This window comes from Rhineura floridana, chromosome 3 (genome assembly GCF_030035675.1).
Source record: "Rhineura floridana isolate rRhiFlo1 chromosome 3, rRhiFlo1.hap2, whole genome shotgun sequence".
Taxonomy (NCBI): domain Eukaryota; kingdom Metazoa; phylum Chordata; class Lepidosauria; order Squamata; family Rhineuridae; genus Rhineura; species Rhineura floridana.
The window spans coordinates 127,779,148-127,805,216 of record NC_084482.1 but is presented as its reverse complement, the minus strand read 5'-3'; the positions used below and the strand labels follow the sequence as shown (position 1 = coordinate 127,805,216).

The 26,069-nt window shown below is 42.4% G+C and overlaps 1 protein-coding gene across 3 annotated transcripts in view; it reads left to right on the top strand.

Moving 5' to 3' along the window:
• CACNA2D2 (calcium voltage-gated channel auxiliary subunit alpha2delta 2) overlaps positions 1 to 26,069 on the top strand; it is a 1,044,533-nt gene that overhangs the window by 916,872 nt on the left and 101,592 nt on the right. For all 3 annotated transcript variants that reach the window (XR_009761453.1, XM_061617858.1, XM_061617859.1), the window contains one exon: positions 11,658 to 11,707. Coding sequence is in view for 2 of the 3 variants with exons in the window: in XM_061617858.1 (XP_061473842.1) it covers positions 11,658 to 11,707 (50 nt within the window). In the remaining variant the exon portion in view is untranslated. The remainder of the gene's footprint in view (positions 1 to 11,657; positions 11,708 to 26,069) is intronic.

The window sequence follows — 26,069 nt, the reverse complement described above, 5'->3', positions numbered from 1 at the left end:
ACCAGTTCTTCCAAGCTACACGGGAAGTGGATTGGACTGTGCAAGACCAAGCGAAATTGTGTTTGCATTTTTACAAATTTGTCCGGCAGTACAATATCTCAGAGAGGCGGTCAGGTCTCCTGCTCCCCTGGTGCATTCACTATAGCTGTCCAATTTCCCTGCTTTTTAAAGTTTGATAGAAAAATCTGTTGGCTATAGGTATGTTCTTAAACCACAAGGGTTTTTTGCCTGTATGTATATATTGAAAGGAAATATAGATAAATGAAAGAAATGTCAATAAAATTATCATTGCTAATATTGATATTTTAGAGGTGGGTGTTTTGTTTTTTTTAAAAAATAGCTTTTAGAAAATAGCTATGGAAGATCTGATCCGCAATAATAGAGAATAAGCAAATTCATGGAAAATCCGGTACCAAATCCGAATTTGATGGAATTCTACCACATCCTTAATTGCATATCAATTGCACTTGGAAGTGTTTTTATTCCCTTTGCAGCCAGTAGACGAGCTTGTGGAGAGAAGCTTCCCTGATCTTGGCTAGATTTGTGTAATAAATTGGTATCAGGCAGACAAGTGGCTGCTCCCATTTTCTGACACATCCCCCACTCCCAGCCCACCCCAATCATATCAGGAAAAATAACGCCAGAAGCAATTGTCAGATTCTGTTTTCATCATTTTGTTGATCAGGCTTGGAGATCTGTACACCATAGGCACAACTGCTTACTACATCAACTGCTTAACTTGATTAAATAATTTGTATTAAGCCAGGACTCACCAGGGTTTAGTCCCAGAACGTGTTGTCATTGTCAGGGCTCAACTCCAGGACATTTGAAGAAATAATTAAGAAGAGAGAGCCTTTGACTGTGAAAACCTCTGTGAAAATACTGTAGATTTGTTAGCTTTTAAGGTACCACAGGATTCTGTTTTGTTACACAACAGACTAGCACAGCTACTTGTCTGATATTTAACTCCCTTGAGCATATGTGGACAGCCTTATCACTATATAATCAAACCCATCTCCACCCACCTGGCATTAGTTGGGAGGTTGTTGTAATCTGCTTTAACTGTTTTTAATATTATGTTTTTAAACATAATAACATGGTGGTGAAAAGTGGGTAAGAAATCAAATAAATAATAGAGTAATTTTCCAAAAGACATTAATCCCAACACCTTCAGCTTAGAAATCAAGCACTGCCGTGTGTCCTGCGAGGGTTAAATTAGGCAATACATACAAATACATGTGATGAAATCCCAGCAGGTTTTTAATTTTTTAATATGAAAAGCAGCGTCAGGAATCCTCTATTTTAATCAGAGGGGTTGGAGGGGAAGCTGCTTAACTCTTACTCTTCCAGTCACTTTTCTGCTCAAAATTGCCCTCCAGCTTCTTTCAACCCATCCCCACCCCGTTTCTGGTATTTATTGGCCCTTGGTGGTAAATACTACTACTCCACTCATAACTGTGGTCTTCCAGGGCTTGTTTCCATTTTTAAAAGCTGCCTAGTCTTCATTGCATGTAATTGCATGTAACATCTAGTTTACCCCTGGTAGTTCCTTAAAAAGACAAAGATTTTGGCAGCCATTTAAGCAGGCAAGCCACTACTGTTGGCTTTGATTTGGTTTAGTTATTTTAATCTCTGATGACTCTATGACTATCTCAACTATAAATTTTATGTGTCTCTTATTTTCTCAGTGACCTTTTGGGAACTTATTTAGTCCCCACTCCTATAGATGAAGGTTCTCTTCTCTCTCCCTGTGCCCTTTGTTCTGAACAGCATTAGGAGAAGGAGGTGAGCCTTTGTTTCTTGAGAGCTTTGTCATCTCCTGCTTCTAGTTCCCCAAGCCTCTGAAACTGATATCAAAGGCATTGTAGGAAGAAGTTCCACTGAAAACAGCAGAAGTTCCTCAACCCAAAAGAAATGAGTTTAAGCAGATAAAGACAGAGGAATGTCCTACCGTTAGTTATGGCTGGCTAGCTACTACTCTGAGTTTACTTATCCACAAGAATAAAAAGAACATCTAATTTAAGAATAAACAGCCAAGGAGTCCACTGCTCATTGTATTCCAGTAACCGAATAGGGTGCAAGAATGATGTACTTAGCCAGAAGAAGCACTAGGAATAAAACATAATGTTGACAAGGAATATTTCCTGTTCATTAAAGCAGCAGATTGTGAGTCTGGTCTTCTTGAATTTCTCCCCCCAGTACGAACTTTCTCAATAATTACAGCAATGACCTAGTCCAGGGGTTTCTAAACTGGTTCCCTTTCGGCTTTGACCCAGCTGCGTCATTAGCCACAGCGCTACTCGTACTTGTCCTTTATTCTTCCCCAGTAGCTCGTTGAGTGCCTTCTGACCTGAGGGTCTCATCTTCCAGCACTATCTCGTGTTGCATTTTGGATATTCTGTTCATAGGGTTTTCGTGGTAAAGGGTATTCTGAGGCGGTTTACCATTGCCTTCCTCTGAGTTTGGATGCATCTAAGTCTTACCTTATTTTATTTTATGTCTTATCTTATCTTATGCATCTTCATTTATCCAGATAAACAGAGCTAATTTGTTAAGTAGCATCAAAACTCCAATAGCAGCAGCCTACCCACAATCCTTCCTATGACTTTTTTCTTGCCATCCAGATTTAAGGGGAGTAAAAAGACTTGTCTTTGTTGTTTAGAAATTGCCAAACTATTCCTCAACTTCACCCCTTTACAAGGTGGATGTCAAGTAACAAGTTGCTACTAGCCGTCAAAGCACAATTAAGCAAGAAGTCAAGTTATTTAAAGAACCAAAAAGATGGTACCTCTTAATTTGACACGACACAGTGGTATTCCCATAATAATATCTCACTGGAGCAGCTTAGTAATCACTTTCCCATGGATGGATCCCTGATCACTCCAGAAATATTTGACGGCTGGATAGACTGATCATGTTGGTGTTATCTATGCTGTAATTCCCCATTCTATCCAGACCATTGATGCTGACATGATTAGTACTCTTATAATCAACGTGCTCCATGTGATTTCAGCCTTCAAATGTTACTGGAATAGTGTGGGATCCACCCCAGCCAAGTGGACATCTTGCTACTTTCATAATGTTTGAACCAAGCCTGTTTATATGACAGTCTTGCTTTATCCTCTCACCCAATGCCACCTAAGATTCCTCTACCCCACTTAGTATTCATGTATCAATTCATAGCCGTTCCCCCGTACTAGTTTTCTCCTTCTCTTCTAGATTGCAAGATAATAACTTCTATTCAGTACTGAACATACCACAAGCACAAAGTTATTATTCAGTAGTAGTAATAATTATATTCATCTATACATAAATTTTGATACTTGCTTCTTTGTTATACCTTGAATAAGCAGATAGCATCCATATTTTTCTTTCTTCTCCTTTGTGTTTGTGTTTGTAATGAAAACGCGAAACAAATAAAATAAAATAATTAGAAGCAAGTGAAAGACTATCCTTTACTTGCATGCAGTACCACTTGGATGCTTATATTACTATTGTTTTTGTTTTTTAGAAATGTTAGAATTTTGTTAGTTTGATTTTTTTTGTAAATTGTATTGTTTTTATTTGTATTTTGTATTTGTGTTTTTATTTGTGTGTAAGCCGCCTTGGGGGCCTATTTGGCCAAAAGGCGGCCTAGAAATAAAACGTAACATAATATAACATTTTGCCATATAGCTACTTAAAGACCTGGGCTTTAGAGTTACCAGGTCTCCGGTTTTCGGCCGGAGTCTCCAGTTTTTGGGGGGGCCCTCCGGCTAGCACCCCTTAATCTCCGGACTCTCAGCTTCAATTTAAAAAAGAAATTAAGTTTCTAGGTGGTCTGGTAGATATACACCAAAATGTCAGCCACCGCCCCCCGCAACTGTTTAATCTATTTAACTGATATGATGCTGAAGTTGGTTCCTAGTTCCCAGTTTCGTATTTGCTTGAAAATTCAAAACACTAAAAAAGGAGAAAACTACAGCAACTTCAAACCAAACTTAACATGTCTCTGAACCCCAAAATATATGTTGGGGTACCCTGATCACTGTGATCGGGGGACTCTCCCCATCAAGAATAACAATACATTTATGCAATCAAAATCATCAGGCTTCTGATATTATCATAAATACATAATGATGTCATAAAATCATAAAAAATAAGTAACTGGGGGTGCCCACCCCAAACTCTGCTCTGGGACAGGACAAATCATATACCCCAGGAAAGGGGAGGGTGTCCTCTACGAGATGCCACTGTGTTCCGCCTGGCCCAGAGCTTCTGCTGGGCGCAGGGCATGGATGAGGGCATCTATGCAAAATCAAAGCAGACCAAAACATACAGGAAAAAATAAGTAACTGGGGGTGCCCACCCCAAAATCTGCTCTGGGACAGGACAAATCATACACTCCAGGAAAGGGGAGGGTGTCCTCTACGAGATGCCAGTGCATCCCTTCTGGCCCAGAGCTTCTGCTGGCCACCGGGCACGCACGGGTGCATCAATGCAAAATCAAAATGGACAAAAACACATAGAAAAAAATAAGTAACTTGGGGTACCCACCCCGAAATCTGCTCTGGGACAGCATAAATCATATACCCCAGGAAAGGGGAGGGTGTCCTCTATGAGATGCCACCACGTCCTGCCTGGCCCAGAGCTTCTGCTGGGCACAGGAGAGGGCATCTATACAGAATCAAAGCAGAAAAAGACATACAGGAAAAATAAGTAATTGGGGGTGCCCACCCCAAAATCTGCTCTGGGCCAGGACAAATCATACACCCCATGAAAGGGGAGGGTGTCCTCTATGAGATGCCACTGCGTCCCGCCTGGCCCAAAGTTTCTGCTGGGCGCAGGGGAAGGATGAGGGCATCTATGCAGACAGAAAGGGTAGAGAATTTTCTTACTCTTACTCATTTCTCAGACCTCTTTCTGAAGTGAAGGGTCAAATCTGTAAAGAAGTTTGGAGCAGCCACATTAAAAGATAAGGGCAGGGCATTCCAGGCAGGGGGTTGCCAACCCTGCTTGGATATGGATGTCTTTGCAGAGGATCCCTAGTCAAGCTTTACCAACAGCACAATCCAAACTATATCTACTCAGAAGTAAGTCCTGTTGAGTTCTATGGGGGCTTAGTCCCTTAGTACATATGTTTAGAATTGCAACCTTCAGGGGCATCCATCTTTACTCCGGAATGCTCCCATCTAACATCTCCACAACACTAGGCTCCTTTCTTCCTACAGTGACCTTCTGGTGACTGGCCTGGCCTGAAGGCACTTAAACTCTTCTTGCCGAAAGCAAGTAGGCTAGATGAAATGTTCCCTACCCAGGCTCCATCTTTTCGCTAAGATGTATAGCTTAATTTCCAGTCAGATATTTTTTTTAATTGTACACTCCAAGCAACTGTGATTGATGCTTAATGTATCATGCTTAATGACATCACTTGGGCCCGCCCCGTGACATCACTTGGGCCCGCCCCTAAAATCTCAGGTTTTGGGATGCTTCTGACCTGGCAACCCTACTGGGCTTACAGGCTTAGAGCAGCCTTTGTGAATCCAGCAGTACAGTGGAGGCTAGGAGCGTAGATAGGCCTCTGCTGCTTATAGCCAAATGCACATCTCAAGGATGTAGAATGTATTTAAGCATTACTTTTACTCCACCCTTCAGCCAAAAGGGTCTTCAGAGTGACTTGTGGATCAGTTTTTTTAAAAAAAAAACCAAGACAGTCTCAGCCTTACAATATGAAAGGACAAAGTAGTGTATAACACAACTTTTATTGGAAAAGCTATGCATAACTATTTTCAAGAATATTTATTTATTTGTTTTATTATTTGATTTATATCCCGCCCTTCCTCCCAGCAGGAGCCCTTGGAAACCTTGAAAAGCAACAAAAATCAGACTAACAAACTTTAACAAGGAACTAATGGCTTTCTAAATAAAAAAATATAAGGAAATATTCAAGTTATCTACAATGTCTATATGTACAAAGAAGGGAAATCATAGAACATAAGAAGCTGCCTTGGAGTCTGACCACTGGTCCATCTAGCTCAGTATTGTCTACACTGACTGGCAGCGGTTTTCCAGGGTTTTAGGTAGGGTTCTCTCCCAGCTCTACCTGGAGATGCCCGGGATTGAACCTGGGACCTTCTGCATGCAAAGCAGATGCTCTACCACTGAGCCATGGCCCTTCCCCATTCATACCAGTTACTATTTTATTATTAATTTTCTCAAGGGTTATTAAAAACATGGTGCACATTTTAAAACATCCACATCATTTTACACTGAAATCTTTTTTTTTTTCAATAATTTTTATTCAGATTTTCATAAAACATACAAGACGAAATCATAAAACATTCAAAGACAAAAAACAAAATCAAAAATAGTTAAACAAAAAAAAAAAAGAAAAAAAAAACAAAAATAAAAAATAAAGAGTAAAATATTGACTTCCCATTTGTCAAAGATCAAATCAGTTATAAGTCTATAATATATAACAATCCTGTCTCTTAAGTCATATTATAAAATCACTTTCCTCCAGTAGTTATCTTACTTAATCATCAAATCTCATAAACATTACTTTATTCTTTCCACAAAAAGTCAAAGAGAGGTTTCAATTCTTTAAGAAATATATCTATCAATTTTTTTTTTCCAGATAAGCATATCGATTAATCCATCTCATTACTAATTATGATAATCTTATTGTCATAACCATAGTCAAAATAAACATTTCAATTAATCCATCACATCAGAATCTGTTAGGTTCAGTAATTTCAGTAGCCATTGTTCTATTATCCCTATTAGTTCCATTTTCCATCTTCCATCTTCAGTAGTCTTGTTAAGTCCAGTAATTTCAGTATCCAATCTTCCATTATCAGTATTCCATAATAATCTTGCTGTCAAAGCCATAGTCATATAGTAAGAGTCTGATGGGAATTACCTCTATCCCTCATTTTACACTGAAATCTGAGCCTCAAAGGAGAATTATATCACAATAGTGCCAATATGTAAAATCAGAAATGTTAGAAATTTCCCCCTCCTAAATGCTGAGATATCCATCAATATATTCACATGATTTTTGGTATGGCCTGGTTCTAAAAGTTAAAGCCCCTCTGACTTGCTGGGCTACCCAGCTTTCCCCAGATCACTAATTAAATCTGCTGGAAATGAGAGACAGAAATTGCCATATTTGCCATCATTCAGCAGTTGATTGCTGTCAATACCTCAGTTTCCTTATCTACAGAATTAAATGAGCAGCCAGTGTGTTGTAATGGTTAAGGTGTTGGACTATGACCTGGGAGACCAGAGTTGGAATCCCCACATAGCTATGAAGCTCACTGGGTGATCTTGGGCCAGTCGTTGGCTCTCAGCCTCAAGAAAACCCTATTCATAGGGTCGCCGTAAGTCGGAATTGACTTGAAGGCAGTACATTTACATTTTAATGGCATGCCAACTTTCATTTATTGTTGATGAACTTGCTGTAAATGAAGAGAGTCACAGAGAAATAGATAAAATGTATAACTAGAGATTTCATATGGGGACTGCTAAACAGATATAGTAGCTAAATAGTCAGATGCTGCAGAGGGATAGCACTGTAGGCAGCTAGGTGTACAGATGCTATAGATGGGTCAATAGTTGCACTGGGTAGAGTAGTCTGCTAATGTACTTGATGGACAGATGCCATAGACTAGTACATAGAGCAACAGACATTGCTGTAAAAGCCTCAGATGTTAAATGGACTGTAGTTATTATTGTTATTGCTGCTCTCTAGCTAGCCTCATGCTCTTTCCATCATGTAGCGTTCCCTTGGAAAGATGTGGAAGATGGTAGCTACAACCATCCTGGGCAGCAGCTGCAGAGCAGGCTCCAGAGGTTCAACACCTGCTATCTGGTGTGCATGCAAGAGAGATCAGGCCTCTGGCTAGGTATTCCATGAGAGCAGTTAACTCAGAGAGAAACAAGCTGAATTTTTTTTCCCTTAAAGAAAAATCTCCCTCTTCTGTGTAACTATCCTTAGGAGATTTTGCAAGCCTCCAATGAAATGCAAAATGTGTTTCTTTCTGTTACTGCTGCGAGTCTTTCAATGGCCTTAGATTTGCTGGGGTGACATTACTGGGGTTGCAACAACAAATCTGAAAGTTGAAATTGGGCCTCATCATCTCAGTGTTTGCCTAACCTGTAAGGTCATGATAGGTGGCAAGCAGGCATTAGCTATTAAGTGCTGCCTTCACACACAGGTTGGGACTGTAAAACAATTGGAATGATTGCAGGTCATAGTGGAAGAAACAGGAGGTTAACAGGGCATGGATCATTGGGGAAGGCTACCCAGATAGGTTCATAGCTGGTGTACCAATCTAACCTAGTAAAAGGCATCCAGGCTACAGAGGCCACTTGTGACTTTAGTGACAAGAATGGATCAATGAGCACCCCTGAACTACAAACCGGGTCCTTTAGGGGAATAAGCTCCCTCTAGAACAAGTTGAACACCACTCATCTGGGCAGATAAACCACCCACAAATAGTACCTCCATCTTTCTGGACTGAACTGCAGTGTGTTGGCACACATCCAGTTGATTACTGCAGCATGGCACTGATTTAACACTTCTAACAGCTAACAGAAGAGACTTCTCCTTTGTTTGCTTTTTAAACAGTCACAGGAAAATTGTGGTGCCCACACTCCTAGTGCTGTGTGAGGGTATGTTACTACAATGTAGCATCCTTCCAGAGGCTTTGTTGGGGGGTAGGGGGAATCAAGGTTGCCTTATCAGGGTAGCCAAATTTTCCCCACCACACACTAGGGATGGGGTTCACTAGCTGGTTCCTATCCATTTTAATTCTGACAGTCCTGCTTTCAGTGCCAGTCCACCATTTTTATGTTTCCGATCCGCTGCAGTTTTTAAAGCGAAAAAACCAACGTAATTGCTAACGAAAATGCTTATGAAAATGTTTATGCTGCAGGCACTTGTTCTATCTTTTTTCCTATTTACATATCAGTTAGGCAGATAATCACTCATTAAGACCCAGATAATTTAAACAACTATAGACCGGTGGCGAATGTCCCTTTTTTGGGCAAGGTTTTGGAGCGGGTGGTTGCCAGCCAACTCCAGGTGCTCTTGGATGAAACCGATTATCTAGATCCATTTCAATCCGGTTTCAGGCCCGGTTTTGGCACCGAAACAGCCTTGGTCGCCCTGTATGATGACCTGTGTCGGGAGAGGGACAGGGGGAGTGTGACTCTGTTGATTCTCCTTGATCTCTCAGCAGCGTTTGATACCATCGACCATGGTATCCTTCTGAGGGGACTCGCGGAGTTGGGTGTCGGGGGCACTGCTTGGCAGTGGTTCCGCTCCTACTTCGCGGATCGTCACCAGAAGGTAGTGCTTGGGGAACATCACTCGACACCATGGACTCTCCATTGTGGAGTCCCTCAGGGGTCGGTTTTGTCCCCCATGCTTTTCAACATCTACATGCAGCCGCTGGGTGCAGTCATCAGGAGTTTTGGAGTGCATTGCCATCAGTATGCTGATGACACGCAGCTCTATTTCTCCTTTTCATCTTCTTCAGGTGAGTCTGTTGATGTGCTGAACCGTTGCCTGACCGCGATAATGGACTGGATGAGAGCTAATAAACTGAGACTCAATCCAGACAAGACCAAGACATTGTTGGTGAATGCCTTCCCTGCTCAGATGGTGGATGTTAACCCTGTTCTGGATGGTGTTACACTCCCCCTGAAGGAACAGGTACGTAGTTTGGGGGTTCTTCTCGACTCTTCCCTGTCTCTCGAGGCCCAAGTGGCCTCGGTGGCACGGAATGCGTTTTACCATCTTCGTCTGGTAGCCCAACTACGCCCCTATCTGGACAGGGACGACCTCGCCTCCGTTGTTCACGCTCTGGTAACTTCAAGATTGGATTACTGTAATGCGCTCTATGTAGGGCTGCCCCTGAAGACAATTCGGAAGCTTCAGCTGGTGCAGAACGCGGCTGCCAGACTACTGACGAGGACCAGTCGGTCTTCGCATATAACACCTGTCTTGGCGCGTCTGCACTGGCTTCCTATTTGCTTCTGGGCGAGATTCAAGGTGCTGGTTCTTACCTATAAAGCCTTACACGGCGTGGGACCTCAATACCTTGTGGAACGCCTCTCTCGATACGAACCTACCCATTCACTTCGTTCAGAATCTAAGGCCCTCCTCCGGTTACCAACCCATTGGGAAGCCCGGAGGGTGGTTACTAGATCTAGGGCCTTTTCTGTGGTGGCCCCTGAGTTGTGGAACAGCCTCCCCGAAGAGGTACGCCTGGCGCCTACACTTCTATCTTTTCGGCGCCAGGTAAAGACCTTTTTATGCTCCCAGGCATTTTAATTTTCTTAACCATTTTAATCTTTTAATCCGTATTTTTAATTTTTGTCGTATTGTGTTTTTGTAGTGTTTTTTTGTTGTTTGTTTGTATATGTTTTTATGATTTTTATTATGATATATTGTATTTTATCTTGTTTGTTCACCGCCCTGAGAGCTATTCTGCTAAGGGCGGTATATAAATTGAAATAATAAAAATAAAAATAAATAAATAAAGTCTGTCTCTTGCCTCAGGATTACTGACGTGCTACTTATAGACAACTTCTCTCCCCCCCCCACATTTCACTGTTCTTGTTGTTTTGCAGTACTTTTGGTTTTTACTGTTGAAAAGTCAACCACCACTGCTTATTTTAGCTTCTTTTTTTTTAGGAATTTATAACTAAATCACAATCAATCACACAACACATTCAGTCACACAGAGAGAGAGCAACAGCAAAGAGTCAAAAGCTGGAGGGGGAGGAATCCTGTCCAAGTCTGCTCTGTACTATAATTTAATGGTTGGGAGAGAAAAAAAGGATGGGTTGTTGGCCATTTCTGAGAATTAACAAAACAAAGAGAAAATTGAAGGGAGGTTAATGGATGTAAATGGCAATCGTTATCACCTAGACAGCAGTTAAGAATGCATCAGCTTAGAGGAAAGACAATTACAAAGACAATAACGTAAAATTTGGAGCAGATTTTTTTTTAAAAAAACTGTACCAATGACAGCCACGACCCACTGCAGGAAATTAATGCCAGTCCAAAAACACAGCGGATTGTCGGATTATGTCAAAATCCAGTAATTTAGCAGATATTCTCCCCCATCCCTACCACACACATAACTCTCCCTGGAATGATGCTACATTGTGAAGTAGCATCCTTCCACAGCGGCATTGTGGGATGAAGTGGCTCTGGGTACCCCTATAAGTGGCACCAATGATTTCCTGCAATGGGTAAAACCTGTTTTAAAAAGAGAGTGAGGAAAAAGATGAAACTCCACTTCCAAAGTCCTGTAAAAGTAACTGGGAAGTCCTCTTTACTCTCTTCTCAGTATAGCGATGGAATTTTCTGAAAATCTCCATGTTGAACTTTTCTAATTCCCATTTTTCTCAATTTCAATGACAAGCTATTTTTTCTCCATGGGTTTTTTTCTCAGTTCAATTGTTTTGCCCACAATCCAATCCACATTTCAGAGTATTAAATTCAATGGGATTACGCACAACTTGTTGGATTGTGGCCTGCATCTGGTGTGCTGAGTGTGGTTGCATTAACAAGAGGGTTAGTGAATGAAAGTGGGCTAAGAAGAGCCATGCCAAAGTGCATTTCTAAAATTCATTGTGTCATGTGTTCTTCTTTTTTTGAGGATATTACTTTGAAATTCCCTCCATTGGGGCCATCCGAATCAACACACAGGTAAGGAAAGAAAAAATATGTGTCCAACACATTGTTTACAACTTTACAGTTCCTTTACCTCCTAACCTCTCCTTTTGCAATGAATGTAATCAACTGATCTGAATTAAAGATTATTATTTTTTATTAGATTGGGATGTATATTTTATGCTGTTTTGGGTTTAAAGACTACACTTACTATATAGTGTCCATCATGGTCAGTAGGAACCCACTTAAGTGGACCCCACTACCATCTTGCTAACCATCTGCTATAGCTGTTTAGGAAGAAGCCAATCTCCACTTCTTGGATCTTTTGAAGGAATTGCATAACATAAGGAGGATAACTTGGAATGAATGGATGAGAGAAAATTATGTATCTTTTCAAATTTAGCTGTTGAGAAAAAGCAAATAATGCTGCTTGCAACTGTGTACCTTCTCTTAAACATTTTCATGTCCATCTTGAAAGGGCTCAAAATTTCACTTAATGCGCTTTTGAATCCAGCATCCAACAAGCATTGAAATGCTGACACTACACCCTCGCATGTCCCTAGCAGTCAAGGGAGAGGGTCAGCCTGGTTATCAGTGTGGGCTCTGCAGAATATGTGACTAGCTTTATTCTATCAAACCAGAGAAAAGGATATTGTTTTATAAAAATAAAGAGATGTCTTTTCACCATTGGTCAATCTAGCAACAGCTCTAAGGTCTCAGGGAGAGGTCTTTCCCAGCTCTGTTACCTGAGATCCTGAGAGGCTACAAATGACTGAACCTGGAACTTTATACAAGCAAAGCATCAGTGCTCTGCCATGGAGCTACAGCCTCTGGTTTAAGGGAATCTTCCAATACACTTTCAGATTAGCATTATATCACCAAGTTAATAGAATGATGAGCTGCTGAGCATCGTGGAAGATTCAGGTATTCATTACATTAACTCACAAGCACCTGTTGTTCCATCACTGGGTTCCCTTGGCTCATGGAACTTTGCTACTTAGCACCTCCTCATAACAGCCCCATATTATTTCAGTCATGGAAACACCTCATGTTCACACAAAGCTCTACTAATATCCTAACCTGCTGTTGGCAGCACAGCCTTGTCCATGGAGAAAACTCTCACATGCTTGTTATGTGGATTTGTATTTATGTGGCTAATTATTAAAACTTTGTGCTTGAATCAGCACGCAGAGGAGCAAGCCAAACTGCCCAATCTATCAAGCTATTAGAGTAGACAAGCGGCATGCAAGAGAGGGAGCTTGGGATGAGTTATTAGCACCCTGGAAATGGGGTGACAAGGCAAAGCTAATAGCTTTCCATTCAAATGATGCCTAAATCTTCAGGCCAAAAGCCAAGGGGAAAAGGGGGGGGGAGTCAGAGGGAAGAAGGAAAAAAAGATTGAGGAAGAAAAAATGCTATTTTCCTCTGCTTCTCAAAGCACAGGAAGAGGACACACACTATCTAGCTGTAGGCAGCCTGGCTGTCTGGTTGTAGTAGCTCTAGAAGCTGTTGCTTTTGCTGCTAGAAATCTTCAGCATATTAGCCCCAATGACAGCCGCTGTATGCTTCTTTTTCAGCTATTAGATTCTTGACAACTGATGCATGCAGCATTCTAATAAAAGTCAGCAAAGGTAGACAAATGGGGAAATTGCTGCGACAATCTCCTGTTCCAGAAAGAAGGAAAGCAGAACCATTCCTTCCTACCCCATCCTACTGTAAAATGTGTTACAGGGGTGATGTGAATGCCACTCAGGGCAGAACTGCTGCAGACTTAACCCAAATTAGGATTAGGGTTGGAAGAGAAAGTCAGTTTGGTTTGCATCTTAATGCAAACCTACCAAATTGGCACTTTTCACAACAGTATGTATACTGAAAGACAACTGATCTTCAGAATTTTCTATTTTGTGGTGCAGTTCCCCAACCTGACAATGTGCACAAAAATACGTATATTAGGGGAAAGTATGCATACAAACGCATCTGTCCATGAGAATTACATAGAAAAATGCACTATATTAGGGGAAATTATTTGCAGAGAGAGAGAGAATGAGCAGAGTGGAGAAATGAACGTGACCAAGTGCTGCAGAGGCCAGGAAAGTTGACATTCACTTAGATTGATTTGACATAACCAGTCAAATCTTTGGCTGCAAGTCTCTAGCAAATCTAAAGTGTCATACAACTAGGCAACATGAGTGAAGGAATACAAAAGGGAATGAGATTATCGGTATGTTTCGTAAGGATCATTCATTGTGTCTACTTTTGGTTGGATCAGAGTGAAAAGGGGGTATGTGATTCAGGATTGATAGCTGAACGCCTAGTGTGTAGATGGTGTTGCCTTGTGCAGGGTGATAGCCTTTGTGATGCTTTCCAACTCTATGGCTGTTTTCACACTGAGCATGTACTGTGGAATAGTCATGCTTTGTTTACTCACTTTTTATGGAACATCTACATGACTTCATAAACAAAACATTCTGCTTCCATGTTTTCCCTGTTCAACTTCTGATGGTTTCTCAGAGCTCAGAAAATCCAAGTATTTTAACATGATGGAACAGCTGCACAATTTCTCCAGTGGCAGAACAGATCATGCCGCTGTTCAGACCTTTTTTGGTTCAGTTGTGGCCTGTATAAATTGCTGTAGCCATTTCCTTCTCTATAGTTCATCTCTATGAATCAGTTCTATCACTTTTAAGCCTTGCCTTTCCAAATAGCATTCTCTATTTCCATTATTTTTCTTCCCCACCCTACATCCTGGGCAATCGTGATCCAACTGGTAATGAGAGGGAGAATTTAACCCTTCACACACACAGATTCTATGGTCCAACTAAAAGTTGTCCCCAACATTTATGACTGGGGAAAGCAGAACAGGACTGCCCACCTGGCTACAGACTGTTATTTGAATTGCAGAAGTCTGGAAGCAAAGTTGTTATTCCACTTCTAGCTTAAAGCAAAACTGCAATGATTGGCAGCTGCTAAGTCATCCATGTCTGGAAGCATTGTATGATTCCTGATGTGGCTAGAATATAAATGAGGGAGAAGCAAGAACCTCACATCAGAACACAAGCATTGCTGTGGAGAAGGGATTGGGATTAATCATCTTCGACCAGTACAAGGCCTTCCAATGGACCAATTCCTTCCTCTTCCTGTGGACTGATGCCTGAAGCTCCTTTGTTCTCTTGCTCCATTTCACACTAAGCTCAGGCCTGCAACATGTTTACTCCCCCCTTGCAAGCAGATTTTGTCCAGCTCTTTCTTGTACCCAACACCAAGTCCATGCTGGAGTTCCATGCTTGAACCCCTGGCCTGGAAGCATCCTGGTAAGATGTACTTCTGTGCAGCTAAGCAGGATCCTCTACAGCTTTATGGTACAGCATTTACCATGTCCCCTCCCTGTGCCCCCTTAGGAAACCATAAAGGTTAATAGCTCATTACGGAATATTTATTCCTAGTGACATGAGTCAGGATTTTGACAGGAGCTTCCCCTCTGGGTTGCTGATTCATTTCTCACTGAGCACTGAGGAGTTCACATAGAACAGTGCATGAGTGCCATCTGGTGGGATTCCCCCAACACTGTAGTATCCCATTATCTCTCAAAAGTCCCTGATGTCACCTTGAAAATCTTGCCTGACTTTTTTCTTAATAAGTGCCACACAATCACATCTATCTTTGCCCCCTGGGGTTTTATGTGTGATTGCTTTGTTTTGTTTGGAGGCTGCAAATTTAAACAAAAGGACAGGGAAGACAGAGGTTTCTTAACCCTTTCCCTTTCAGCTCTTTTCCCAGTTAAAATCTTCCCACTGACTTTTTTTCCTTGCTCAAAGAAAGGTGGAAGAAAAAGTGTTGTGCCTACCACCTCTCCCACCCCTACAGCAGTTTCTCAGCTTAAAAAAAAGGAAAAAGGAAAGTTACATTCAAGTGATATCTAGCCTGGCCTTCAGTTCATGAAATACATGAGCTCTTTTTGAAAAGATTTTAGGTCTTCCTCTCCACATCATGGGTCCACTGGGGGTCTTTTTCTATAGAATGTCCCCAGTTGCAATGTCACATCCTCACAACCTGTTGCTCAACCTGTTGCATTTCTGCTTCCACTTTCAACAGGCATGCCTGGAGTCGTGCTTTCTAGCAGCTCCCTGTTTAGAGAGAAAGAAAGGAGTTTTAAATGTCAGCCCTCGGACCACTTCATGGAATTTACTATTGGATTTCAAAACAAGTCATGTTCCAATTTGAACAGTAACCTGGGAGGTGCCAATCAGATGAGTCCACTTTGAGATTCAGATCCACCAAATTCCTCAAGCATCCCTTTCTGCCTGTACTGAAGAGTAATGCTTTAAGTGACATCAAGTGGTTTGAAAACGCTTTCTGATCTTAACTTTGACCTGTAATGGCTGCTTCACACAGGGAAATTGTTACTTGATGTTGCAGTTGTCTGCTGATGAACAGGGTATGGAGTTACCCTGTAGATGTACACTTCCTGGGAGGGTATCAGGTTTTTCCTCACCATGACTGGTACTAATGTACATCAGCATCACCATCAGGAAATAAACGGTGTCTGGTTTTTTTTCTACAGATGATAGCAGTGCAATAATCAATATGTTTGGAAGGCAACTGTCAGTCTTAATATGGATTCTAGCGTTGGTAGATACAGCTTGTCAGATCTAAGCACGTACATGAAGGTTTACAATCACTTAAATGTCTAGCCACAGTGGTGCAACCGTACATTTTAGCATGCTATTTATATAGGTGCTCGCCTATTATTATATGAGTGTATGCGCCTTCAGTATTGGAAATATCTTTTTTAAGCTTAATTTCTGGGGGATAGGGGCAATTTTCATTAGAATTTTGTATGTGGAGAGGAGAGAGTTAACTTCCCCCTTTCACATTGCAGCCCCAAAAGAATTCTCCTTCCTGCAGTGGGACAAAGTAAGGGGGTGGTGCAATGCCTAGGAGAGGGACAGGGGTGAAGAGAGAGGGCAGGAACAAGGACGAGAGGTGGATGGGCCAAATGGAATGGTCCTGCAGGTCAGCGGCTCCCCCATCATTGTCATAATGTATGTGAACGTATTTGCTCCCCTCTGAATACCTACTTACATATCCTTGTAGTGTAGTGTAGTGTAGTGTAGTGTAGTGTAGTGTAGTGTAGTGTGCAGATTAAATAATATGATTATACACATGGGCATGGGCATAGGCATAGGCAAGCACGTACATACACCCACATACAGGTGTGTGCAAGCATCACTGACTTCACTCACACATTTGTGCAGACACCCCATTATCATCTTAGTCAGCTAAGCAAATGTTTTTCTCTCGGTTAAGCTGCAAATCGCCAAGGCCATCTTACAGCTTTGAACCATCACCATCCTCACTTCTTTTCCTGGCTGCAGGCTGCTCTGTTTAAAGATTAAAGCATCTTTGGAAGGAGAAAAGTGTGGGGAGCTGCAGGGCATAGTAGATAATTATGTGTACAGTTGGAGCTTGTTCTAATGAAGCCTTCATCCTGCATAGAACAGCTGCTGTCCCCCACAGGGAGCACCACCTAGAGACCTGTGATAGACTGCACATTGGGCCAACATGCACACTCCCCCTTGGCTTGCTTCTAAAGCGCCAGTGGGATTTGCCAGCAAATTTACCGGCTGATTTCTCATTATGCTTTGTGGCATGCTGTCTTCTTTCATTCAGCAGCATCTCCATAGGGCCAAGCAGGCAGTATAAAACCTTCCCTGACAAAATGTGGAGGAAAGGGACCTGTGATTTTTCAGAACTGGCTGGAGTTAGAAATTCAGTGTCTAGCTCTTGTTTCATCACCACCACCTCACACACTGATCTAAAAATAAACATCGGGCATTGTTGCAGAAAGGTATAGCTTTTTCAATTAAAGAATCCAGGATATTTAAGAAAATGGATGGATGCTGAATTACTTGTCTCCCAAAATGCTTAAACTTCTTGCAAAAATTGTTTCAACCATCTGTGCATACTTTATTTATGCCTTAGCTGCATATTCCTAAACATCAATGTGTATGGATGTACAGTGGGCACACACAAACCTGAAGGCCGCTATAAATCCAACCCGCAACAAGGTGGTGCTCTCTAAGGCATAAGTAATAAAGAAGGGTAGGAGTAGTTTTAGGTAGGGCACAGGAGTTATTTACTGTTCAAGAGGGGCTGATGTATAAATCCTGAAGTATTATACAGCCACAAGAGTGGCTATATACTATAGGCAGCATGGATTTTTTGCATTCCTCAACGTTAAATTGAAAATATCCCCCTGTGCCATGCTGATGCTTCCCATAAGCTCATTTCAAAACAAAATCTTACAAAACTTATAGTCCTGAACTCAGAAACGCTTGCTTAACAGCCCTCTAGATTTTCATGGTGATACGCAAAACAGTCAGAGAGAATCGAGAGTTCAAAATGTAAAAAGAGAGAGAAACCAGATCCCTTTTGGACTTCTTTCTGTCAGAGTTCTCATAATTGGTTGAAATTAATTAAAAATCAGCCATGTTCACAGAGTACCTGTAATCCTATTACTGACCTTTCCCCATACTCTGACCTTCATCTTTTGCAGTTTAAAAGTTAAATAAATGCCTGGCTGATTTTTAATTAATTTAAGAAAGTTAGCATTGAACTCAATGATAATGTCGGGCATGCGCAGTAAGACCCAACTGTCAGTGTTCTAAAAGCCAGACTCACAGCTACTGGGCTTGGCTAATCAGGGGACCACACCCACACCAGACCTTTATTTCACTTGAGACAGTCATGACTTCCCCCAAAGAATCCTGGGAAGTGTAGTTTGTGAAGGGTGCTGAAAGGAGACTCCTGTTCCCCTAACAGAGCTCCAGTGACCAGAGTGGTTTAACAGACAGCCCCTCTTCTGCGGATTGTACCTCTGTGAGGGGAATAGGGCATCTACTAGGAACTCTCAGCACCCTTCACTAACTACACTTCCCAGGATTCTTTGGGGGAACCATGATTGTCTAAAGTGAAATAAAGGTATGGTGTGGATGTGGCCAGGGACAGCTTTGGATTAAATTTGGGTGGGAGATTACATGTGCCTCCTGTAGAATAAAAAGGTGGGGGAAACCCTGAAAAAGAATGATACTGTCCACAATGTTTTCCTTTTGGAAAGGAAAGGGGCTTCACCTCTGTCCAGTGCCCGCCCACCCAGTCTCCTCCCCTTCGTGCCCTCCTTCTCCCCTCCCTGCCCCTCCCCCAGGTCAGTTTCACCTATCCTAAGTATGAATGCACAGTAGTAAATCCCACTGAACTCAAAAAGCATGCAAATTATTGAACTTACTCTCTCTTCATCCTCCCTCCTATTCTCTCCCTCTTGCCCCTTCCTTCCCCCTTCCTTCACCCCTCCCTTCCATTCCCCCATCCCCTTCCAATCCCTCCTTCCCCCTCCTCCCCTTTCCCTCACCTCCTCCTCCCTCCTCCTCCCCCATGGACAGTTTTACGTATCCTAAGCATGATTGTATGGGAGTAAATCCCATTGAACTCAATAAGCATGCAAATGATAGAAACTGACCTCCCCTCCTCCCTCCCATCACCTCCCTTTTTCACCTTCTCTTCCCCTTCCTTCACCCCCTCCCCTTTCAATCTCTCCCTCCCCCTCCTTCTGCTCCCCCTTCCTCCTTCCCTCTACTCTCCCCTCCTCCCCCCCATGGTTTTAGCTATCCGAGCCATGATTGCACAGGAGTAAATCCCATTGAACTCAATAAGCATGCAAATGATCAGATCTCCCTTTCCCCTCCCTCCCCTCTCCTCTCCCTTCCTCCTCCCTCCACTCCCCTCTTCCTTCTTCCTCCTCCCCTGACCACTCCAGGCCTCCCTCCCCATGGTCAGTTTCCCCTATCCAAAGCATGATTGCAGGGGAGTAAATCCCACTGAACTCAATAAGCATGCAAATGATCAATCCATCCTCAGCAAACTTGCACAGGATCTCATTTCTTACATCTTGGATTAAAAAGCAGAGAAATTCACTAATAGGCAAAAAACTTTACAGTTTAAGAACGTATCTATAGTCAACAGATATTTCTATCAAACTTTTAAAAGCAGGGAAAATGGGCAGCTATAGTGAATGCACCAGGGGAGCAGGAGACCTGACTTCCTCTCTGAGATATTGTACTGCCCTACAAATTGGTCAAAATGCAAACACAATTTGGGTTGGTCATTCACAGTCCAATTCAGTTCCTGTGTAGCTTGGCCCCTCAATGGATTGTGTCTCCAGCAGATCCAAACCTCCACCACCCCACTTCTGTGCCAGAGTATCCCATTTAGGGCCTTTACACTGTTTACTGCCAGCAGGAGAACTGGTGATGGTAGCTTCATCACCATCAGACTGAACCTCAGGACCTCTGCCACAGTAGAGCTCCTCCACCCCATCCCAAAGTGGTGTTCTTCATTGCTACCAGAGGTGAGCAGAGACCTCCCAGTCATCAACATCAGGGGTTAGCAATGCTGTTTAAATGTTAAAAACATAAGAAGAGCTTGCTGGATCAGGCCAATGGCCCATCTTATCCAGCATTCTGTTCTCACAGTGGCTAACCAGTTCAGCAGCACAATCCTATGCATATCTAATGGTGTAAGTCCCACTGTATATTCAACAGGGCTTACAACCAGGTTAGTTTACACAAGACTCCAGGTTAACTTTCAACCTAGGAGCCCTGGAACTTGAAGCTCTTTAAAGAGCTATGGATCTCTAATAATACATTCTCAGCACTCTTAGAAAAAATAGTTTACATAGGTTTTTTTTTAGCTAAATGATGATGGATACAAATAGATATGTGTTTCCATTAATAATGTGGACATACCCATAATCATAGGTGTATCCAGTAACTAGTAAAGCCTAGATTCTTCTTTAACAAACAAACAAAAGCTTCAGTGCTAATTTATATCAGCAGACGATCTGGCAGGAGTGCTAAATAGTTTTACACAACCTTAGAAAATATCTCTTGGCTACTGTCACCCAGCCAATCGTGACAATTTTATTGTACAATATTAGTTGCTTAATTCCTACCACCTTTAACACCTATTAGAGTGGATTCGCCCAAAGACATACCAGGGCAGAAATAAACACTGATGGCATTTAATCTCTCTGTCTTTCAGCATAGCCTTCCATTAGTAAGCAGCCATTGTGCTTCTTTTCATTGATGCACAAATGAGACAAGTGTGCCCATCAAATAATCACATTTAACTGGACTCTCAGCTGCCTTAAGTCTCTAGTCCAATTATGGAAACCTATGATTAAACTGCCTGTCGTCAAAAATGTCAGATTTCATCTGCCTGAGGTCTCCAAGAGAAGCAGATCAGGATGAGTAATGGAGCCATTTATATCCCAGATCTGAAGCATTTGCTACAATGTAGAAATTAGTGTAGTAAAGCAAGGCTGCCATGCAGGGATGCCAGATGTTAAGTTATTGGCCTCAATTGTGCCTACTATTAAGCATGTTTTTAAAGGCTGTATGCATGTACTTGTCTGTCTGGAATAACCAAAAATACAATATGTGCCTGTCTAAACCATGGCTTCAGAGACACCACAGAGGCACTTTATGCTATCGAGTGTTGAAATAAACACTCTGACTGTAAGGTGGGGGAGTTTTACTCAAGAATCCTTGGAAAGTTATTTGTGTAAAACCTAAGATGAATTCACAATGTTTTAATTTTTAAAATGACCCAGTTGCTTGGTTGACTAAAAGCACAAGTGTAGTAGGATTAGAATCACTTAGAATGTGTTCACAAGTTATGTTCCAACTAGTGGTGGGCAGGATTAGAAAGCATTCGGGGTTTTTTCAGGCTTTCTCAGAGATTCCTAGGGAGAAACTTTATCTGAAGCTTTCCTAAGAAAGTCCAGGGGACAAAACCGGCAGGGGAGATCACTTCTCTGCCGCCAACCGGCCCACCCATGAACCTTCGGCACTCCTCCCATCTACTCAGTGGAAGCCTCCAACCCCTCTCCCCACCTCTGAGCTCACTTACTTTCTTGTGGGAGGGACGGAGGGACAGATTCCCCCTGCCCCACTCTGGTGCCAGGCCAGCAGAAATGAAATAGTACCTTCCCCATTTTTATTCAAGTAACTATTTAAAAGATTTATAAGCCACCTTTTAAGTTATGTATCCTCACAAGCAGTGTATCCACATTATTAAAATATAAAACCAAAGAACCAAATGTTAGCAAACATATTACAAAACAAAGAATAGAATACCAAAAAATAAAACAGCAAAACCAGCCTTAATTTTTGTAAAAAAACGAATCAAGCCAGCATAACACAGCCAAGTGGCCTGCCTAATCTGGGGGAGGTGGTGGGGAGTGATGTTCATCCCAATCATGGTTCTGGGATCAGTACTGTAGTGGCAAATTCAGAAGTGCAGGGTCCCTTCATGATAGTCACAGTCACACCCCTCCCATCCTTTTTTTTCCTGCTGGGTTGAGAATGAGATCCTTGTTAATACCTTCTCCCACAATAACTGGTGTCCCTAGGAGCCAATCAGCATGAAAGGGGAGAGTGTTAGATACTGAGAAGAGTCTTCTCAGTGGCTGACTAACCTCCTGTCACACTGTTGGCTCCAATCAGCCGGGAAGGACAAGCAAGCATGTTGGAAGGCTCTTCTCAGTGGCTAACACACTCTCCTTTCACACGGATTGCCTCATCGAATGCTGGAGACAAAGGAACCCTGCTGGGACCCTGCCCCCCAAAAGTAAAGGATCTAAGACCCTGTGAGACCCTGGACAACTACATCCCTGTCTGGGATGGGCAGAGAGGTTGAAACCTCTCCACCCATTACAGTGCCACACTTGGGAAGCAGATCACTCCCTTCCCCTGCTCACTAAATGGTTGATGTGATGAAAGGGGGAGGGAGCTGTCTGTATACTCTTGTGTATGCCTGTGCTGTAGTATGTATTATTTATGTATTTATTTTTATAAACATATTTCTATACCACTGTTTCATTTTTAAAAAAATCAACACAGGTTACAGCAAATAAAAAGCCTGCAGTAAAAACCATTTTAAAATGCAGTAAAGACAAACATCACCTACTGCAAAAAAAATCTTAATTGCCTGCATAAGCCTGGCAGAACAGAAACATTTTCAGCAGGAGTTTAAAGGTTAAAAAGAAGGCACCTGCTGAAGCTCTGTTGGCAGAGGATTCCAGAGAACTGGGCTGATAACACTGAAGGTTCAATTTTGTGTCAGTGTTAAGTGAACCTTGCCAACTCAGGGGAATGACTGGTGTGGCTCCGACAAATGATCTCAGTGATCAAGCTGGAATATAAGGGTTCAGACAGTCCCTGAGGTACGCTGGACCTAAATTGTTCAGGGCTTTGTAAATTAATACAATGACCTTGAACCTGGCTCGGTAGCAGATGGGCAGCCAGTGTAGACGTTTTAACAGTGGTGTTGCATGTTGTCGGCTATGTGCCTGCATCAGCAGTCTGGCTGCTGCATTCTGCACCAGCTGGAGCTTATGAACCAGGCCCACGGGCAGCCCTACATAGAGCACATTGCAATAATCCAGCCTTGAGGTTACCAATGCATGGACTACAGAAGTCAGGCTGTCCCTGTCTAGAAACAGCCATAGCGAAGAACCAGACAGAGCTAGTAAAGGGCACTCCTACCCACAGAGGATACTTGAGCCTCTAGACAAAGATGAATTCAGTACTGTATACAAGTAGTTAGATGTACCCCTAAGCTACAGAACTGGTCCTTCAGAGAGACCCCAATTTCATCCAGAGCAGGTAACTTGGCTATCTCTCCAAGCATGAGACCATCTACCCAAAGAGCCTCCATCTTTCCAGGATTTGAGCACAATTTATTGACCCTCATCAAGTCTACTACAGCATTCAGACATCAATCCAGGGAGTTCACAGCCTCTTCTGATTCAGATGTTATGGAGAAATAGAGCTGCATGCCATTAGGATACTGATGACAACTTGCTCCAATACTCCTAAGAACCACTCCCAATGACTTCATATAGATGTTAAATAGCACTGGGGAGAAAATAGTACCCTGTGGAACCCCATAGCACAAGTGCTAGGGGGCCAAGGAACACTCACCCAATGCTATTTTCTGGATGTGGTCCTGAAGGTAAGAGCGGAACCATCATAATAAGGTGCCCCTGATACCCATCCCACTGAGTCTGTCCAGAAGGATACCATGATATCAAATTTTTGCAATGGTATCAAATGCCACTGAGAGATCGAACAGCAGTAACAGGGTCACACTCCCCCTGTCTCTCACACAGTGTATATGATGTGTGCATGCACATCCCAGCTGTGCTGTGGTCACGTCCACTTTTGGCCATGCCCACTACTTGTATACAGCTCCCAGAGGCATTAAAACATGGCTACGTGGCCCTCATGTACAAAAAGGTTAGCCACTCTTGGCTATTAGACCAAAGCATTTTTTATGAATAAGCCATCTTGCCTGCTTAAAAACTGTGACATGCCCTGTAGCACTTGAGAAATCTGTATTTCCCAAATCTATGTGTGCCTGGTCATTGATAGCAACTCTCCCAAATCAGTGATAAGAAATCTGTGGTCCTCGATCAGTTGTCAGACGATATCTCCCATCAACGTCCGCCCGCATGTCCAATGGTGAGGCATGATGGGAGCTGTAGTCCAATATCTGGAGGGCCACAGGTTTCCCATCCCTGCTCTTGATGCTGGAGGATTGTCTCTCCCATTTGATACTGCCAAAGTAGCCAACACATTGCTACTATGGTATATTTGGTATACCTGGCTGAGTTGGAGTGTGTAAATGTTAGAGTGTCTCTCTGTTGCCTCATGGAGTCTGTGGCTATATGGGTTCCTTCCCTCTTTGAGAATAGCCCATTCAAAGTCATACTCCCACCTACCTCCTCATTTGAATGTAGAGCTAGTCCCAGAGAGACCTGGGTTCACCCAAACTCATGAAGTTCACTGGGTGACTTTGGGGCACTCTGTCGTTTCAGCTTAACCTAATAAAAGATAATAATAAAATAAAGATAATAATAATAATAACCTACCTCGCAAGGTTGTTAAAATGGTAGAGGAAACTATGTACACCATCCTGATCTCCTTGGAGGAAGCGTGAGATTTAAAAGACGTAATAAATAAAAGTAAATTTGGAACCCAGGCCTTTCTGTTGGGTTGGCTCAGAAACTGGGTTCAGATGTGGGAGCCCTCACCCTTCACAAATATCACAGCCTACTGGCAGTTGGGGTCAGGACCTCTCCACAGCTTCAGATGAATTTCTCTTCAACTGGCCAGCTGCAGAGTCTACCAAATATAGGACTCTTTATGGCACAAGTAGGGAACCTGTGGGCCTCCAGATGTTGTTGAACTCCAATTTCCATCACACCCAACTATCAAGGGAAACTGTCAGGGATGATGGGAGTTGTAGTCCAGCAACATTCCCCACCTCCTACTTTATTATTTTATCTTTAAAGAACAACAATTACAGGAAAATAACCTTGTTGTTTCACCATTTTAGCTTCTAGTGATTGTTCTGGTTTAATTTGTTCTAACACCCAATTATTTGTCTTTTTTGCAGTCCATGGAGAGCTTTGTGCATAACATGGACTGCAAAAAAGGACAAATAATTGGGTGTTAGAACAAATTAAACCAGAACTGTTACTAGAAGCTAAAAGGATGAAACTGAGGTTATCATACTTGGACACATCATGAGAAGACATGATTCACTAGAAAAGACAATAATGCTGGGGAAAACAGAAGGGAGTAGAAAAAGAAGAAGGCCAAACAAGAGATGGATTGACTCCATAAAGGAAGCCACAGACCTGAACTTACAAGATCTGAACAGGGTGGTTCATGACAGATGCTCTTGGAGGTCGCTGATTCATAGGGTCATCATAAGTCATAATCGACTTGAAGTCGCATAACAACAACAACAAACCTTGTTGTTGTGTGTACAGAAACAACAAGAGAGTGGGGTTTTAGTTGTCCCAGAATAACAATTAACCCAAAGTACAAGTGTTTGATCATGAATACGTGGCACAAGTTTCCCTTTCCTCCTCCTCTCCCCTGACGTTCAATAATTCTGTGTCTATTGCTACTTTTTGTTCTTCTTTTCTCTCCTGCTGCCCATACCTCTCTCTCCTCCCCCTGTGATGCTGTTTTCCTTTTACATCTCTCTCCCCCTGTCTTAAATCATCCGGAAATAATACATTCCCTTAGCTCTTCAGGGCTAAAGCTCTTGCCTGCCACACTTCACCATGGCAACCTGCAGGGAGGGTTAATCGATTAAGGGAAAAGGTGTGTTTCCTTCATGCTGACAGCGAGGGCTGATTGGCACATACTACCCCTTAACATGCTTACCAAAGACAAACAGGCAGCAAATATGGCTCTCAGCACATGGAGCTGCTGTCATAATTTGTTCATCCTGCCCTCCCCACTGCTTACATAGCTTTCCTGGA